The 19200-nt window shown below is 52.8% G+C and overlaps 1 protein-coding gene across 2 annotated transcripts in view; it reads left to right on the top strand.

The window, feature by feature from the left end:
* Positions 1–3936: 3936 nt before the first annotated feature.
* VWA5B1 (von Willebrand factor A domain containing 5B1) overlaps positions 3937–19200 on the top strand; it is a 29198-nt gene continuing 13934 nt past the window's right edge. The window contains exons 1-11 of one of the 2 annotated variants that reach the window (XM_071448938.1): positions 3937–4297; positions 4511–4662; positions 9682–9851; positions 10108–10257; positions 10613–10835; positions 11013–11155; positions 11932–12063; positions 12327–12451; positions 15396–15572; positions 18415–18525; positions 18987–19189. In XM_071448938.1, the coding sequence (XP_071305039.1) occupies positions 9713–9851; positions 10108–10257; positions 10613–10835; positions 11013–11155; positions 11932–12063; positions 12327–12451; positions 15396–15572; positions 18415–18525; positions 18987–19189 (1403 nt within the window). In that variant the 5' untranslated portion in view covers positions 3937–4297; positions 4511–4662; positions 9682–9712. Of the gene's footprint in view, positions 4298–4510; positions 4663–9681; positions 9852–10107; positions 10270–10612; positions 10836–11012; positions 11156–11931; positions 12064–12326; positions 12452–15395; positions 15573–18414; positions 18526–18986; positions 19190–19200 lie in introns of both variants that reach the window. The other variant, XM_071448937.1, reaches the window with a different exon arrangement.

Raw genomic sequence — 19200 nt, 5'->3', positions numbered from 1 at the left:
GTGGGGCTGGGAGCTCTGTGGGGTGAGGCTGGGAGCCCTCTGGGGCTGTGAGGCTGTGACCCTGTGGGGCTGTGAGCTCTGTGGGGCTGTGAGCTCTGTGTACCCTGTGTGCAGTAGTGGGACTGTGAGCTCTGTGGGGTGAGGCTGTGAGCCCTGTGTGCGCTGAGGTTGTGACGCTGTGGGGCTGTGAGCCCTGTGGGGCTGTGAGCTCTGTGTGGGGTGAGGCTGTGAGCTCAGCGGGGCTGTGAGCCCTGTGTGCAGTGTGGGGCTGTGAGCCCTGTGTGGGGTGAGGCTGTGGGCCCTGTGCTTTGTGGAGCTGTGAGCCTTGTGGGGCTGTGAGCCCTGTGAGCTCTGTGGAGCTGTGAGCCCTGTGGAGTGCGGGGCTGGGTGCTCAGTGGGGCTGTGAGCCCTGTGCAGTGTGAGGCTGGCTGCTCAGGTCCCCTGTATGTTGAGGGGCACTGTGGTCAGGTCAGGGGCCTGGTGCCCTGAATGCTGTGGGGCTGAGATCAGGACCCTGCTATGATCTGGGGTCAGCCTGTGTCTCACATGATGTGGGGCTCAGTCCCCTGCATGATGTGGCCATCCCTGGGGGTCAGGCCCTCCATGTGGGGTGGGGTGGGGCTGATCCCCATGTCTGGTTTGGGGCTGGGGATCAGCCCTGCTGTGCCATCTGGTGTGAGGCTGCAGCTTCTGTTTCCCATGGAATGGAGTCCCTTTGGGAGCCAGGGCTGGGGGAGAATCATGCAGACACTGTGACATTCGTGAGGGAACTGCAGCTCCGTCTGTGGAACAGGGGTGGAGGTGAAAACAAGGTAGGAGAATGAGTCATGGAGGTCTAGAAGTGACAGGAGCTGCAATAGTAATTTCCGTCCTGTCTCGTGCTGTAGGGCAGGAGCCAGCTTAGACTTGGTATCAAACCTGTTCTTTAAAGGTCCTGGAATAAAGAGGAGTAAAAGGGAAAGTAGAAATGAAAGAAGTGTGGGAAGAGCCTGTGGGATTTCCTTGCTGGGCTGCTATTCCCTTCCTTGAGCCTTGTTTGACAGAGCAGCTCTCAAGGATGGTCTGAATTTGTGTTTTTATCCATGCAGTAGAACTAGTAAAATGGCCAAGCCTGCAGGCATCAGCCACAAGTTCCCAAACCAAGGATTATTTCCCTGTCTCAGTATTCCCCATCCCCTTTAATGGAGACACTTCATTTGTTCCCACAGCCTGAAACTTCCAACTGAGCTGTTATTTCTTTCTGTGCTGAGAAATCTTATCCCAGGTGGGGCTGGACCCTTCACTGTTGCTCTCTTCACACCAACCATGGTTGGTTTTTTCCTTAAACTAAACCCTGTTATTATCAAATATTATCATCTGATATTTTTCCATCTAATTCAGTTTCCTGCATGGAGGTGGTAGCCCCATGTCCCTCAGTCTGTGGGGATCCCTCCCCAGCCCCACACGTGAACTTTGGGGTCTGTATTTGGAGCTGTATTTGTGGAGGTGACATCATGGCATTTTTTTCCATGGCAACAGGAGGATGCTGAACACTGGAGCTGAACGCAAGGAGATTTTCAATGGCAACAGAGCAGGCAGCCAAAGGCAAGTCTGAGATGTTAATTAGTTAATTAGGGTAAAAATAAAGATGAATGTGGGAAATCCCAGAGGCTGACAGGCTCATGCTTCCAGTTTAATGTTTTCTTGCAGACACACCTCCCATAAATACATTTAATCAGGATTAGTCCCATTTTAGAGAGGGGAAAACAGAGGTACTGAGAAGAAGACAACTGTGATCAGACAGCATTGGCTGGGGGCAGATCCTTCCAACACCTCCTTTCTGCTCCTTGACCTTGGCTGCAATCATTCCTTGGGATTTTCAGGGCTGTGCAGCCTGTCAGTGAGGTGTGACTGTGGTGGGTATTTCTCTGTTCTGTCCATGGGGAAGGACTTTTCTCCTCAGTCTCTGGAGCAGGGACGGGCTCCTGGAGGTGTGGGTTTCCTGTGGGTTCCATGCAGGGTCCTTGAATTTGCTGGAGACTCTGCTGTCATACAATTACATATTTATTCATTTAAACATGAGATAAATATTCAGATTAGTTTAAATAAACGCTTATTTATTTAAACCAGCAGACTTTGGCTGTGCTGGAATGAGAGAGCTCACAATGGTGGAGGTTGGACAGTGGAATTTCATTGAAATTACCTCTGGTCCTTACACCCCAAACAGGTCAGAGTCTTCCTTGCCCACACACAGACCTGCTGCAAGGAGGAGGAAGAGGAAGAAGGAAAGGAGGAAAAGGAGGAGAAGGAGGAGGCAGTCCCTGCCCAGCCCTGTACCATCACTTTTAATCATCACAGTCTCCCAACAAAGTGATTATTTCTTTCTTCAGAGCATTCCAGGCTGAGGAAAATGGCATTTACATACAGAACACACATGGAGATCATGGGAAGTGCTCGTTGCTGTCCATCCAGCAGGAGATTTGGTTTAGTATTGGTTTTTTTCCGTTTTTGTTTTTTTTTTTTTTTGTAAGTTTTGAGCCCATCTGAATCTCCCAGCACAAGAGCACCACACTTGCACACTTGGGTGAGCTGGGTAATGAGCCTGGAAAGCCTGTCCTGTGCTTGGCCAGTCCCAGAATCCACCCAGGCATGAACCAGGACTGGAAATCTTCCTCTGTGGTGGTTGGAGGTGCTGCTGTTGCCTGGCCCCAGGTGGGTAAAGCCACAAGCTTTGAGATGGCACTTAGGTGACTTCAAATGCTACTTCTAGCTTGTCCCCTCCCCAGTTTTGCCTCATTTATACCCATCCCATTCCCCCTGCTGCTCCCTGGGAGGGGCTGGCCCTCATCCATGCTGGGGTGTCCTGGGCAAAGCCAGCCTGGAGAAGATGAGGAGTAACAAACACCTGCTGGAGGCCCCTGTGAGCTCTTCTGGGCAGCACTTTTGATCACTGTGGTGATGCAGCTTCAGCATCAGCACTAAATATTAATTCCCCCCAAACAACTCCATGTGTGTCTTCCTGAGGTCTCACACTTGCCTCATCCACCATATCAGATGTTGCTTTATCTTCTAAACAAATACCCTGCTGCTACCACATTTGTAGGTTTGAATCCCAGGATTTCTCCTGGCATATGTTATTTTCTTCCCAGAAGCCACAAGCTGTGGTAAACAAACATTTACAGGCACTGGGAACACGGGACCTGTGTTTTTCCATGGCTGACTTATTTGTCTGGCAAGAACCATAAATTCTGGAGGGTCAGGGCTGAAGTCAGCCCTGGGAGCTGGGCTTAGGAAAAAATTCTTGATCAGGCATTTTTTTGTGGAGTTTCTTGCTGTTTCCTCTAAAACACATTGTTCTTGGGGGAGAGGATGGGTCATTAGGGGTTCCACATGTCTGGTCATCCCAATCCTACACTGTAGATGTGTTCTTGGAGGCCAGGGGGAGAAAGAGGAGCTTTACCCTCGGTGTGCTGTGACCCAGGCTCGGTGTCCAGTTCTGCTTTGGGACAGTGTCCAGGTCTGTGTCCCCCCAGCTGCCTCAGTTTCCCCTTTCTACAAGTTGTTTTTCCTGGGTTTAAGTGTAAGTTGCTCAGGGCAGGGACTGTATCCCACCAGGCTCATGCCTCAGTGACAGCATTGCTCCGGTGGGGAGGGTCCTTCTAGACCCCCATGGGTGGGGGCTGTGGCTGAGGGGCTTGGATATTCCTGGGGAGGAGAGGGTGCAGGAGCTGAGGTGGGAATGGGGGCAATAGCAAGGCTGGAAGAGAGATCCAGCCTAGGGCTGCACAGGAGGCCAGTGAGCAGCGATGCATCCTGATTTTGGGGGGCTTTAGGGTGCTTTCCTGCCTTTGAAAGAGAAAGGGGATGACAAAGGTGAATGCGGTGGCTTCTTCCCCTCCCGGCAGCTGCTGCGGAAAATCCCGGGGAGATAAATCACGGGGATGGGTGAGGGGAGTTTCAGCCTCTTTTTTCCACCAGCCTGCCCAGCTCAGGGGCATCTCCTCTGCCCGGATGGGCTTCGCCCCTCGCCCGTTCTCTCCCCCGCAGCCCCCGGGCTCAGGAGGGGAGCGAGGGGAGGGGGAACCGCCAGGGTGTTGGAGGGGATTGTCATGGTTACCTCCCTGACAAAACAAATGGCTCCACTAGGTGATGATGATGGTGATGGTCACCCAGACAGCTCCGGACACTTTGAGTCAGCGGTGGGGGACGAGAGCCCCACCCTGGGGATGCAGAAACCCCCCATCCCAGGGGAGGCAGACCCCCTCCGGGCTGCGGGCAGAGCCTCCCCGCCGGGGCACATGTTGCTGCAGCCCGTTCGGTAAGACCCCTCCTCGCTCCCCCCGGGACCCCCCGGCCTCCCCGGGTTCCCCCTGCCCCGCTGCCCGCTGGGGAGGGTCCGGGGGGTGAAGCCACCGGTTGCTGAGGTGGCTGGTGGTGCAGCGCTCCCCCACCCCAAGCCCCGGCGCTTGCTCCTCTCCCTCTCTCCCTCCCTTTCCCTCTCTCCTCATCTCCCTCTCTCCCTGTCTTCCAGAGACAGCGCTCCGCAGCCGTGCCTGTCGCCTTCGGGATTCCTCCTGCCCCTCCTGCCCTCCCCAGCCCAGCCGCAGAGGGGCTGGAAGAGTGGGTGAAGTTGCTCCAACCCCCCCATCCCTTTCTTCCTTCTCCTCCTCTCTCCCAGGAAAGGTAAGAAAAGCAGTGGCTACTCTCCAGTTGCTCCTGCACCTTTTTAGCTCCGCAGGGGTGGGTGTGAGGGGTGTGTGTGTGTGTCACTTCCCAAGGCTGTGCACGATCCCAGCACAAAGCTGCTCACTGAAGAGATCCCTGTCATAATATTTGTGCAGGCACAAGCCCACACTTTGCAAGCTGCTGCTTCCCAGCCTTGCTTTTTCCCAGCTGGATGGTGAGTCCTGGAACATCCCATCCCTCCCCAAAAATTGTACAGACTTTAGTAGTGACTGTGTCCATCTCTGTGCAGGCAGAGGACAGGGATGGATGGGGGGATGATGCTGGGGGTGATGGGCTGTTGCTGTCCTGGGCAGCCAAGTGGGATAACCCATCTGTGGACACACTGTCTGGGGAAGGAGGAGTGACCTTGGCAGGGTGAGGGGGGCTGATCCCCCCAGAAAGGGTCAAAACACTGAGACCTGGCTGGAATCCACCACACTGGCTGGGGCAGGGCAGGGCAGGACAGGGGTGGATGGAGAAGGGCTGTGCTGCTCCTGGGGGCCCTGTGTGTGCCTTGCATCTGGATGCACCCCAAGTGGGAAGCAGGCTGCCTGGTAGGTTTAGCCTAGCTAAGGGGTGGCTGGCTCCCCTCTGGCTCAGCCCAGGGGTCTTCCCCCAAGCTGTGAGCCTGGCAAGGTGGGGGTTAACTAACCCCTGTGTCAGAAATGTGTGATTAACAGCTCTAGGAAGGGGCTTGGGACAGGAATCCAGGTTTGTGACACCCAAGTTTGGGGCCAGACTGGTGGTGCAAGACACTTGCCAGAGTTATGGCTGACAGTCCCCAAAGTCTGTCTCTGCCTGGGCTGTCAGTCATGGCCCAGCCTGGCACTGTGTCACCTCGGGAAGGGGCACCTGGCTGCTTCCACTGGGTCCTGGCAGGAGAAGTTGCTTCCCAGCCTTTCCCCAGTTTCCATATCTGAGGCCTCAGGGTGTCCTTGGGGCCAGCAATCCTTGTCACTGCTGTAGCAGTGGGGGCTCTTGTCACCCTTTGGGGGCCTGCAGTGGCTGTTTTCCTGGTTTTCCATTAAATGGGATATTCTGCTTGCAGTTTGAGGCAAGGGGAGGCTGGAGATGGGAGAACAGCTCCTGTAGCCTTTGCTGAGAGTATCTCACAGGTCTGCCATGGTGGATCCAGGGCTCTTCCAGATAGGACAGTGCTATGGGTGCTCTTTCAAACCCCATTTCCTCCTCTTCCTAGAGATATTTAGGGGGTTGATCCCAGTTTCCTGGCCAGGTTTGAGCCTTGTGCTTTGGGGGAAAGCAGCTGGAGGGCTGCTGCATGTCGTAGTCATGACCTGCAGTGATGTGGATCAGGTAGGTGAAGTCAGGGGTCCCTCAGCAGCTCCCTGAGCCTTGCTGCCCCTGAAAACCAGGGAGAATTCCCAAGGGTGAGTCTACTTGAGAGCTCTGACAGTTTGGGAAGTGCAAGGCTTCTCCTGTCCTGGATTTGCAAACAGTGGGGGTGTTTTTTTCCCGGTGGAGATTGTCCAGGAATGCTGATGGGAGGCTGTGGTGCAACAGGCATCCTTGGCCAGCTCTGTCCACCTGAACATCTCCACAGGGCGCTCCGGCTGTCGTCATCCCGGCGAGCCACTGGATGTCAGTGTTGATTGAGACAGACGACGTGGAAGGAATATTTTACCCAGCTGCAGAAAACCAGGCGTCCTCTGAGCAGTGGGGATGTGCCCCAGGTCTAGCTCGGACCTGGAGGCGAGATCTCCAAGGGAACGAGCTTGTGGCCGGTCAGGGGTTACAGCAGGGCGGGGCAGTGATTCAGCTGCTCAGAAATGCGTCTGATGCAAGGTGTGACACCGGGGCTGGGCTTGACACGGCAGCCTTTCTGTCCTGGGGGGCAGAAGCAGCCGGGCTGCCACTGATTTCTGCCCTTCAGGCAGCAGGGCTGGGTGGAGCTGCGTCGGGTTTTATCCCAGCACCTGCTTTGACTCTCCCTATTCCTGTTGTCGGCTGTGGATGCCACAGATCCTGTGGTGTGGTACAGCTGGGACCCCAGCCCACTCCTGGGAGTCGGGTCCTGCCAGAAGCCAGGCTGTGTGCTCACAGTTTTGCTCTCTTTTCCTTTTCAGTGCATGAAAATTCACCTCAGAGGAGCATTACTCTGCTCCTGTCTTTACTCCACGTGCTCAGACAGATTTTTTGAGGGCACATCAGTGCTTAGAGACACAGATGGACACCCAGGAAGCTCCAAGCAGTGCTTCAGGCACCACCCCCATTTTCCAGGCACATTAACACCTTTTCCCATCCCATAAAATCCAGCCCCATCCTCTTGGGAGTGCTGGGACAGACGCTGCAGCCCGTGCTTTGGCTCGCAGCCCTGTGCTCCCTGCACATCACAGGGACGTCTCAGCAGCAGCAGCAGCAGCTCCTTCCCCATCAGTCATGCACAGGGCCTGGCCAAGGGTATTGCCTGCAGTGGGATGATCACACTTCCGTGTCTCCCTCCCCTCCATGGGCAGGAAGAGCAGTGGATTGTCATGGAAAAGAAGAGGGGGGAAAAAAATCGATCCAGTAGCAGCCTGGTCCAGAGCACAGCTGGCCAAGGGACAATGTCTGTCCCCAGCCCTGAGGTGCTCCCCAGTTGATGGGATTGCAGCTGTATTTTGAGGGCTGAAGCTATTAACCCTCAGTGGTTTCCCTTTCTTCTGGGATGCCAGATGCAGTGCAAGGTTGGGAGGCACCTGGCCAGGTCTGTGGGACGGCCCTGTGCCTGCTGTGTGTGGGAGGCAGGACATGTTTGGTGGCAGTGAGGGGACACGCTGTGGACTGGGTGTGTCTAGGAGTACTCTGTGCAGCATTAAGCTGTTGGTAATTTTTTTTTGGGATGCAGGGTCCTACTGTTTGTAATTTTTTTGGGATGCAGGGTCCTGCCAGGTCCCATCCTGAGAGTCCAGGCCCCATGGCCTGAATGGAGACTGAGTGCACATCCCAGAGCAGCAAAGGCTGGATGGGGCCAGTGCTGAGCTCCTGGGTGGCACAGGGGAGAGATTCCAGCCTTCCCACTGCTCTCCCTCACTCCAGCCTTTCTGCTGCTCTCCCTTTCCATGCTGCAGTCACTTGATGGCGTTGGTGACACAAGCTGTGTGGAGCAGCCCCACGGCTCTGCTGGCAGCGTCCCCTGTCGAAGGGTTTTTGCCGGGAAGAGCCCTCTGAGCCCTCCCTGTCCTTGTTGGGCCGATTTTTCGGCTGGCACACCAGTGAGAGATGGTGCCAGGCTCCTCTGAGCCACCTCGGAGCTGCAGGAGAGGTGCAACTTTCCTGGCTGGATTAAACAGGACATGGCACAGGGCTCTGCATCTCACCAAGGGTCCCTTAGTGCTTGTTCTATCCCAGGTGATGCAGAAATCCCTGCTGGCAAGTGGTTCCCATGGGAGCTATGTCCCCAGTGTTCCATGGATGCAGGAGATGTGAGGGGCTTGGATCTCACCCGTGGCTCTGTACTAAGTCCCCAGTTCCAAGCTGAAGTCACGCTCCTGGAGCCCAAATTCACCCCTCTGGCAGTCCCATAATGAATTCCTGTTGTGCCAAGCTGTTAGAGAGCTTTTCCCCATTATTTCTTCCCTAAGGTAAAATAATTCTCCCTCCTTCCTCCCCCACCTGGCATTTAATCACTTCCCTGTACCTTGATGGCCTCTGCCACATACTGAAGTGAGGGGACCTTCACTATTTCTCCTGTGGCAGGTGAACCCTTGCCAGCTCCTGCCTTCCTGTTGGCATGGCTTGGAGCATCCTGGTTGGGATGGCCTCCCTGGCTCAGCTGGGACTCCATCTCCTGACTGTGGGGACTGCATCCCCATGGATGCATCCCCAACCTCCCTGGGCAGCTCCTGGCATGAGCAGCGTTTGTGCTGGGAGGAGGGGTGGATTAAATCGGGAATTTAAGGTTTTTGGCTGGGATCCAGGGGCGTGCCTTGGGATTACTGTCTTCCATCATCATCATCTTCTCTGCTGTTTCCTGTGCTCAGTTTCCCTGGCTGCTCTCCCCCACCCTGGACAGTCCTTCTTGCTCTCCCTGGCTCTCCCTTTGTCCTTTCTCAACGCCGTTTTCCTGCCCCAAGCACTCATCGAGCTCGGGGCCTTGATGTCTTCTGTGGCATTTTCATATAAAGGTGGGTTTTAATAACGCAAGAATGAGAAACTGATGTATTTCAGTGCTGCTGGCTTCTCCTGGGCCTCGTAAATCACTGCATAAAGCATTGCAGAGCCAGCCAGGGAGAACTGCTGCCTAGCAACTTCTCCCGGTTCCCTGGGGGAGCGGGATGGGGCCCTAAAATCCACCTGAAAAGTCTCCTTTAAAACCCTGAGGCCTGGGGGAGAGGAGCTGTAATGGAGGAAAACCTGCTTAGGGAAAAGGGTTGGAATGTAATTGGCATAAGGAGTCACTTTGCATCTGAATGTGTCGGCTGAGCACATGGAGGGATGAGTCAGCCTGTGCAGGAAGGATCTGGAGATGCAGGACAGCAGAGCAATGGCACTTCCCTGTAATCAGCAAGGATGAGGATGGGCAAGGGCATGGGAGGGCAGGAGCATGGATGGCTCTGCCTGCCTACTCTTCCTTCCCCAGAAAGGAAAACTCTCATGATCATCGTCTTATCCTGGAGAAAGTTGTTGGTTTGGAGGATAATGAGGAGAAAGAGGGACAGAAAAAGATGTTAACTTGTTCTGCTCAGACTCCAGCAGTGTGGGAGGTGGGGACTATGCACCTCCAGGGCTGTGTCCCCAGCCAGGGAGGTTTCATCTGAACCTTCTCCCTTGTGCCAATGGAGATTTGGGGCAAGGGTTTGCCTTGTCTTCACATGGGGGTCTTGCTTCATCCCCATCCCCATCAATGCAATCATCAAACCCATCCTGTCCCAGATCACTCACCTTTCTGTCCTCATGGCTTCAGAATGAGGTGGCAGAGCCATGCAAACATTGTGGGCACTCAGGGCTCCACAGCCATTCTCACCTTTCTCTCTCCAGCTCCCCACATCACCCAGAGACCCCCAGGAAGATGCCAGGGCTGATTGACCGTGTGACCCTCTCCCGGCTGCCCCTCATTGCCTCCGAGGTGACATCCTGCGTCAGTGGCTATGCCTTTGGGATGACAGCCCTGCTCACCTACCACAACCCAGACCCCCAGGCTTTGGAAGGCAAGTTTTAAGGAGTGAAGCTTGGAATGGGAACTTTAAAGTCAGGATATGGCAGTGCTGGATTTCTGTGCATGCCTTCCACCTTTAGATGCTGGTGGGAAGCACAACCAAATGTATTGTGTCCAACTCTACAACTTTTTAGGTGTGAAAAATCCCACAAGTGGGATTTTTTTCCCACTTGGGAAGTGCCAAGAGGGACCTGGCTGGTGGGTCCAGGAAAGAGGTGGGTGTTGCTGACACCCTTCCTGGCTGGCAGGTCTCTTTGTGTACCCCTTGGATGAGGGCACAACTGTCGTGGGCTTCGAGGCGGCCGTGTCCCGGCGCACCGTGACTGTGCAGATCAAAGACAAAGCCAAGATGGATGACACCTACTTCAACAGCTGCAGCCTCCCCCCAGGAAGAGCTGGTGATGGATGTGGTGAGGGGGCTGAGGGTGTTTTAGGGAGAAAAGGAGGGGAAGGGGAGTGGGGAGGTGATGGGGGTGGCTGGCTGGTGTATGCTGCTGCACCAAGGGGGCTCCTTTTGGGAAGCTGAGGGGTTGTGGTGCTTGTGCCAAAAGTGTCAGTCTTATCCATCTTGGAAAGCACTGCTGCTTCTGGGCAGCCAAAGGAGTGATGCAGAAGCTGGGGCTCTTTAGAGAAAGCTGATGTGTGCAGTGGTGGCAGCTTTGGGTGTTTGATCCAGGGCTGGGGGTTGTGAGAGGCCTGGAAAGGAGCATTTTTCATGGTTGCAATACCTGGCATGGTCCAATCTCTGTGCAGGAAGGCTTATGATGGATGAGGACCTGGAGAGGATTGTTTTTGTGGCCAACCTGGGCATGATTCCTCCCCTGGAAAGTGTCTCCATCTTCATCAGCACCTCTTCTGAGCTGCAGACGCTGCCCAGCGGGGTGGTGAGGGTCCTTCTGCCAGCTGTGTGTGTCCCCAGGGTCTCCCAGCCCAGCCTGGAGAATGCCAGCAGCTTTTCCAGCCACCAGCTCCAAATGTATGGAAAACCATGGGGTGGGCTCTGTCTGGGATTGATCCTGGAGAATGCAGGGCTGAATGAGCAGGAGCTGCAGGAGGCTGGAGAGTGGCTGCAGCCTTTACCTCTGGCAGACCTGCAGTTCCTGGAGGCATAGAACATGTTGACAGGGTTTATTTGGATTTATCTCACCATCAGGGACAAGCACCCCTGTGGACTGGGGAGCCCGGAGCAAGGGAGCAGGTTCTGCCTGACTCAGCTGCTGGACAGTGAGACCACCAACCCCTTTGAGTATGAATTCAGCTTCCACCTGGAGATCCGGGGGCCGTGTTTGCTGGCAGGTAGGAGCACTGGGGCTGTCCTGCTGCACAAGGCTGATTTATCACCTCCCCAAGGCAATGTCCACACTCCCCCTCCTCTGTAGTAAACCCCATAGATTTAGGAAAAGCACCATGGAGAATATGAACAATAGGAATGCTGAAACAGCAAAAGAAAATTCCTGTTTCCCTGTCCTTCGCCCTTAACCTATCTCTGTAACCCTATAAGGCAATGTCATGTTAACCCCTTACCCATTGGTCAATCTTGGATCCTTTCCAACCCTATAAAAGAAGCATACTGTACCCCATTAGGGGAGAAAGAAGAAGAGCAGAGACCCTTCACGGACCTCCCCAAATAAAGCCATCTCTGTGGAACAGCCTGCGCCTTCTCCTTCTCCTCTCTCTCCGTCTGCTGCAGCCTCAAGCCCGGGGCACCACTACCAAGCAAGCAAAGCTGAAATCCTAAGAGCTTGCAATCACTGTAGAGCTGATAATCACCATGCTTGCTAGATGGCAGCCCCGCAGCGTTGGCATGAGTGAGCTGGCCTCGGGCACCCGGTCCCTACCCAGGGACTGAGCTCCTGTGAGCCCTATTGCTCTGCTTTATGATAAGGCCAAATCAGAGAGGCTTTATTGCTCCTCCACAATGTAAATCTGTGTTGGCAACTTAACTGTGCTGGGGTGGATTTACCAGTACAGGATTGATGCTAACGTGGATTCCTGTCCTCTACTGCCTTGTCATCCCTTCTCCCTGGTGTCCCCCACCCTCAATCCCTACTGGCACCTCGTTTTCCCTGCAGGAGTTGAGAGCCCCACACACGAGATCCGAGCAGACGCCGACCCCTCGGCTCACTCTGCCAAGAGCATCGTGATCACGCTGGCCAACAAACACACCTTCGACAGACCTGTGGAGATCCTGATCCATCCAAGTGGTAGGTGGGCTCTGCTTCCCCTCTGCTGGTCTTGCCTCTTCCTGGGATCTTCATCTGTAGCTCTGCAGACAGCTGGATTAGTGCTGGTTTTGCAAATACTGTCAAGGTTAGGCTTCCCAGGAGGTAACCCTGGCCTCTCTCAGGGTTTTCTGAGCTCTCCAAGCTCGCAGGTACTGCTGTTTTCCCAGCCAAGGGTGCCTGCATCTCTGCCAGACTCAAAGTGTAACCACAGCTGTTCTTCACACAATTCTCTGCATTTACAGAGCCCCACATGCCCCATGTCTTAATGGAAGAGGGTGACATGACCCCTGCAGAGTACGAACGACACCTGAAGGGGAAGAACGATTTCATTAAAGGCACTAAGAAAGACCCCAGTGCCAAGAAAAAGGTGAGAAACACAAGCTGCAGGTGTTAGCTGAGGCTTTCCATGGACTGGAGCTGTGCTAGAAGATTATTCCATGTTTCCAGCATCAGATATTACACTGTCCCAATGAGACCTGCAGCATCCTCCCTCAGAGAGGGGCTTGTGTCGAGGAAGAGGGGGAAATTCAGCAGTGCTGCTGATAAACTGAGAGGGGAAGGAGCTCTGAGATGGTTATTGTGTGTATAATTAGTGCTAGTCTAGCATAGCATAATTAGAGAGGTGCATTGTGATAGTATTAAGGGTATTATAATTATTGCAATGACATAGAATAAAATATTCTTTTAATTGCTTGGTAAATGTTTACTGTTTCTGGGTAGCTGTCAGAGAGAAAGAAGTGATCTTCCTGGGAATAATGAGCTGAACAGAAGACAAGGTAGGAGAGACTTCTCTTTGTTCTGCTGAGCAGCAAAGAGAAAAATATCTGTGCTGGGATTTGTGCCTCGTCTTCCAGCAGTTCTGAAGGAATGAGTGACAGCCCAACTCTTTGGTGTGTCTGGGATCAGCAGAGAGCAGCAGACAGCTCAGAGCCCTCAGGATTTCCAGGGTGGGCGTCTTCCCCTAAGGGACAGGTCGTGCTCGTGTGGCCAGAGCTGGGGCTGACAGTGTCAGCTCCTGTTTTACACAGCCAGGGCTCTCCTGTGTGCCCAGAGATGCTCATTTCCCCCTAAACTCCTTCTCCGGGTGTCTGATCCTGGGTCCCTCTTGGCAGACATCCCTGACCTGCTGCAGGGGTGTCTCCCCGTGCTGCTAAGATTTCTCCTTTCACCAGAGACTTGTCAACCCTCCTCTCCTCCCTTCCCTTTGCCCTCCACTCTCTCTGGCAGGGCTGGGACTCTGCAGGCATCTCCTCTAATTGTGTTCAGCGTGTGGCAGGTGGAACGAGATGAAACTCCCACGCTACGCCTCGGATGGCTCCCTAATTATTTCTGCACATTTAGCATGTCAAATTATCTAAGGGGGGATCATTCTGGAGACATTTCCCTGCAGGAAAGCCACCTGTGCCCCAGGAGGACTGGGAAACAACTGCAGGGAGCAGAGAAAATGCCTGGAATACCTAGGGTAGATGATGGGCTGGAATTGCTGCTGCTCAGAGCAGGACATTGGCCACTTCTTGGCTTAAATTAAATTAGCCCAGAAATTTCAGCAGTAAATGATAAGTAATTCTCCTCCCTCTGTTTGTTATGCAAAAGGCTTGGATGCTGTCAGCTGCAGGTTGGTGGGGATGGATGCACACTGGAATCAACTTTATTCAACAAAATCTGATTACTTTACTGTAATTGGATAATGGATGAAGGGGAACGGAAGGGAGGTGAGGAGGTGTTTTCTTTTCTGGCTGACCTGTAGCAGCTCCACTGAAGCTGTTTACTGAAGACTTGCCTCTAAAATTCCCTCCAGTCAGTGAGAAATCCCAAAGTATGGGCTCATCCTGATCACACAGGAAATTGATGTCATGGATACCCAAGAGCATTCCAGGGAGTTCTGTGGATAGGTCCAGGACCATGATTCAGTATTTGTACAGAAGCAGCAAGGACCACTCTAGTCTGGAATGTGATAAACTGGAAAAGTTGTGAAAGAAAATAATGTCATATGGCTGAAGGGAAATGGAAATGGAAAAAGCCCTTTGATTTCTCAGCAGCTGATTAATTTATGCCCCATAGCATAGAAGGGAAAGGTAGGAGGATGAGTGGGAGCTTGGCTTATTCCTCTGAGTGGGACCTGTCTTTTCACTGGGTCAGAGAAGCTGTGCTCAGGCAGCGGAGCTGAAAGCAGAGCTTGTGTGTGTGTGTGTTGAGCCACAGGGAGTTAGTGAGTTTTAGAAAACAAAGGTTGGTTGTCAGCTCATAAACTGAGGAATGTGACTCATGGCTGGAGAAAACAAGCCCAGTTATCTGGGGTCTGGTTTAGTCCCTGTGAAACCAATGAGAAAAGCAGCCAGAAAGAGGAGAAAAGAGGCAAACAAAGCCCCTGAGGATCGAGCTGCTGTTGAGGAGTTTTTTCCACACTCAGACCCAGGGATGAAAGGCCACGGCTGGGCTGAAGTGGGGTCCTGGAGCTCCCTCCAAAGCAGCTGAGGCCATGAACCCGTTATTGCTTGATACGCATGTAATAACACATTATAAACCCATGACAAGAGGTTTTTACCAGTTCTATTTTATCCCATTTGTAATGAATACTTGAAATAGAAGGAGAGAAAATGTGGAGAGCCATTGGAGCTGTGTGCAGTGCAGAGATCATGCAGGTTCCTATCGAGCCATGGCCGGAGCAAACGGTTCAGCTTTCCAAAGCCTTTCAATCCCTACAAAGAAAAGTGATAAAAGAAATGGGCAGAAAAAGCAGCAAACCAGAGGCGGCAGGAATGAATTGGAGTGCTGAATGCAGCAGATCAAGGGCTGCATCTCACACTTCATTAGTGAGTGACCACGGAGAAAACCTCTGGTGTGCCTCGGTGGGATGCTAAGCTGTGCTAATGAACCAGGTTTTCGGGAAGGATCTAATGAAATGTTTGGAGAATCAGATTTGCAAGGTGCTGGGTAGGGCGAGGTCTTTTGATTTCTTCTCCAGGCTTTTATCTGAGTGTGCAGTTGCTCCATATAATCCCAGAATGGATTGGTGGAGAGGACCTTAAAGCTCCCACCCCTCCCATGGGCAGGGACACCTTTCACTACCCCAGCTTGTTCCAAGCCCTGTCCAGCCTGGCCTTGGACACTTGCAGGGATGGTGAATACTGTGGGTATGGACAGATTAGGACACCTGGATATTGGCCCACCCTGGTGTTGTCACCTCTGAACAAGCAGATACTGGCCCACAAAAAGCCATGCACTTGCATTTTGAGCCCTGCTCTGATTCCTCTTGAATTGAAATGGGGTGGAGAAATCAACCTCTGGAGCTATCTCCTGCTTTCTTTTAGATGGAAATCATCAGGAAGAGGCTGAACAAGGACATCCCCCACCACCCTGTCATCATGCTCAACTTCTGCCCTGACTTGAGGACTGTGCAGCCAGGCCTCCGGAAAGCCCAGGGCGAGTTCATCTTCCTGGTAGACCGCAGCAGGAGCATGAGTGGTGTGAGCATCAGCCATGCCAAGGTACCTGCAGGAGGGGAAGCACCTGCCTGTCAGCAGGGATGAATGAGAGAGAGCAGTGGGGGTGCTGAGAGCGAAACTGTTCATTATCAGGGCATGGGGGGTAATTATAGGCTGTATTTTAGTCATCTCAACCATGGCGCTCCTTTGGTACCTGCAGCAAAGGTGACTCTCCCCTGTTCTCCTCTGCTCTTCATATCAGCACATAAAATATAAAATTACTTCTTTCCCTCTCTTGCTGGCATGTTTTGTGCATCCTTTTTCCAGTTCTCCCTGTATCCAGAAGGGCTTTGGGGGATGGCTGCCTAGGAGGAAACCTCCAGGGAGCTCCAAGGGGAGCAAGGTGCTGACCATGCATTAGGAGAGGTTTTGCTGATGGGCATCTCTGTGAACCCACAGAAATGATTTAAATATGAGACATCCCTTTTCCAAGCACAAATGGCCACCAGCAGCCTGGTGAATAGTTATGGGAGTTGTGCTGAGAGCTCTGAATACAAAATAGCATTGTCAGGATATTTTGTGGGTCTGAGGTTCCTCTGTCAGATGTGGCTCTTACCCAGAGCCAGCCCTGGTGCAGGACCCTGCACTTGGTCTGCTGAACCTCATGAGGTTCCCACAGACCCACTCCTGAACTTGTCCATCTTCTAGCACATCTCTTTTCCCATCTGTCTCCAGTTTCCATGGGAACTGCTGAAGAAGGACAGACACCTTCAGCAACAAGGATTGGGATGCTGGGGAGCCTGCAGATGGCTGCAGCACATCCCCTGGGATAGGGAGGCTGTTCCCAGGGGGAACAGGATATCTCTGGGCCTGTAACCCCTTCCCCCAGCATCTTTAGGAGTCTGAGAATCTTTTCCCAGCGTGGATTTTTGCATTCCAACTCATAGCATGGCTGAGTTTGGGCACCACAGTCTCTGCAGCCTCTGTGGAGGCTGGATTGTCCCCTGGGGATGGGGACCTGCAGGATCAGAGCCCTTCTCTGATTGGTCCTGAAATGGAAACCCCATCTCAGGAGGGCTGTAGAAACAGGAAAAAGGCTGTTCACCTTCAGGAAAAAATATTTTGTGGGAGATTTTGGAGGAGATACCTCAAGGGAGAAACTCACTGTCCCTCTTCTGAGTGTCCTGTCCTTGTTTGTCACTTGCAGACACCAGGGACCTCACAGCAGGAGCTGTTCTGAGAGGGTTTGGGTGGGTTTTGGTTGGTGGAACCTTCTGCATCATCCTCAGCTGGCTGGATGCATGGCATGACAGGTCTTGGAGCTGTGTAGCCTCAGGATGCACTCAGGGATGGGGTGGAAGGGCCTGTGCAGAGCAGGAGGGCACCCGTCCAAAGCAGCTGGAGTGGAAAATTCAGGGATTTAAATTTCCTGCAGCCAGTTCCTTTCCCACCCTGATGCAGCCAGGGAGAAGAGCCAGGCTGTGATGGTGCTCGCTGGCAAAACTGCACTAATAACTGGGAATTGACTTTTCTAGAAGCAAACATCCCTCCTTATTGAGTTGCCATAAAGCTATGGAGTGCAACAGGATCAAGATCAATATTTACCATAAGAAGCAATAAATCTTTCTGCTTGCTGAAATAGCAAGCAGGCATCGGTTGCCCATTTTGGGAAGTGCTTTAAGAGAAATATTTGGAAATTTGTATTTTTTCCCTTGTAATGAGTTCCAAGATGGGATGTCAGCACTGAGATCTGGAAGAGCCAGCATCCCGGGAGCCATCTGGGAGCAGTGGTATAAATATATCCTCGTAGGTTTGAGATAACAGCTTGGATTCAAGTATTCCAGAGCCTGTTAAAGGGCAGCCCTGTTCTTGTACATTATTCCACTGATTTTCAGTGCTCCAGCTCTGAGTTTTTGCTGAGTCTTACAGGCTTTGGGAGCCTGTAAGGAGGAGCTTTTGGGATCCCTACTGGACCTAGGCAGGGAGTTCGCTGTGTCCCTCTGTGGTCACTTGGTCTTTGCCACTGGTAGGACAACTCAAGGAGGCTATTCTTCCTCGTGTGACCTTGGCAGCTCCTCCAGGGGCTGGCTAGAGGGTTTCTGCTGCCCTCGGCAGACTGGCAGGAGTCTGCCTTGATCAGCATTTAAATAGAACTGAGCTGCTCCTGAACACTTTGCTTTACATTTTGCTTTAAATAAACACTTTGCTTTAAATGGGTCTCCTCTCCTGCCACATAATTGCTCCTACAAGTTCAAGAGCTCCTTAAGCAGCTCTTGCCCAGTTCCTGTGATCACAAGCTCTGTCCTGGACTTGTCCACAATACCACTGTGACAATTCAAGTTGCTCTTGCCTTATGTAAAGCCCAGGAATAGGCACATTAGATAACCACCTCTGGTAAAGAAAATAGCTTAAATCTGTTGTCTCCCAGTTATTTTAATTGAAGCCAGCTATGAATACAAGAGAATTGGGGATGGGGGAGGCTTTTCCTTTTGTGTAACTTTAAGCTGTTTGTTTATTTTCTGCAAGTTTAGGCATTGAGATGCATTGCGTGTCGCACTTCTCAATTTCACACTCTGCTTCTCACCCACCAGCTCTGTGCTGCAGCACTGTGTTGCCAGCACAAATTGAATCCCTTAAAAACAAACAGAAAAAATTGTTCAGTTCTTTGTTGTCTTTTTTTTTCCAAAGACTCCCCATTTTCCTCACTGCTTCACATCCCAAATATCATCAAGGGACTTTGAAAAGAGCTGGGTCATATAGAGGCATGGGAAAGAAGCAGTTGGTTCGTTGTCAGGTGAAAGTGGCAATAAGATGGGATGGCTCTGGGCAGAGCTTTTACTGGTGAAGTTGGGGCAGCCAGGGAGGATCCAAGTGTCCTCATGTCTGTTTGCTTTCTGCCCCTCAGGATGCCCTGTTGGTCATTCTCAAGAGCCTGATGCCAGCGTGTCTCTTCAATATCATTGGGTTTGGATCCACCTTCAAGACCCTCTTTCCTGTCAGCCAGGCCTACTGTGAGGTGGGTGAGCCCACAGTTCACAGAATCACAGACTGGTTTGTGTGGGGAGGGACCTTACATGCCACGGGCAGGGACACATTCCACTATACATGGGTGCTCCCAGCCCCATCCAGCCTGGCTTTGGACACTTCCAGGGATCCAGGGGCAGCCACAGCTTCTCTGGGCAGCCTGTGCCAGGGCCTCACCACCCTTATGGTAAATAATTTCCTTATAATACCAAATTTAACCCTGCCCTTCTTCAGCTTAAAGCTATTCCCCCTTGTCCTGTTACTCCAGGTCCTTGTCCAAAGTGCTTCTCCAGCTCTCTTGGAGCCCCTTTATGCACTGGAAGGGGCTTTAAGGTCTCTCCAAAGCCTTCCCTTCACCAGGATTAGCAGCCTCAACTCCCTCAGCCTCTCCCATGGCTCTCCTTGGTGCTCAAAGGGTGCTGGTGCTGACAATTCCACTGTTCCTTTGAGCAGGAGAGCCTGCTCATTGCCTGCCAGAGCATCAGGAGGATCCGGGCTGATATGGGCAGCATCAACCTCCTGTCCCCCCTGAAGTGGCTCCTCCGCCAGCCCATCCACAGGGGCCACCCCCGGCTGCTCTTTGTGCTGACAGCCGGGGCCATCAGCAACACTGGGAAGGTTCTGGAGCTGCTGCGGGACCACTCCTGCTCCACCAGGTACAGACTCA

Source organism: Agelaius tricolor, unplaced genomic scaffold (genome assembly GCF_023055355.1).
Source record: "Agelaius tricolor isolate 1412-34295 unplaced genomic scaffold, bAgeTri1.0.p SCAF_28, whole genome shotgun sequence".
NCBI classification, from domain to species: domain Eukaryota; kingdom Metazoa; phylum Chordata; class Aves; order Passeriformes; family Icteridae; genus Agelaius; species Agelaius tricolor.
This window is presented reverse-complemented; position numbering and strand designations above follow the sequence as displayed.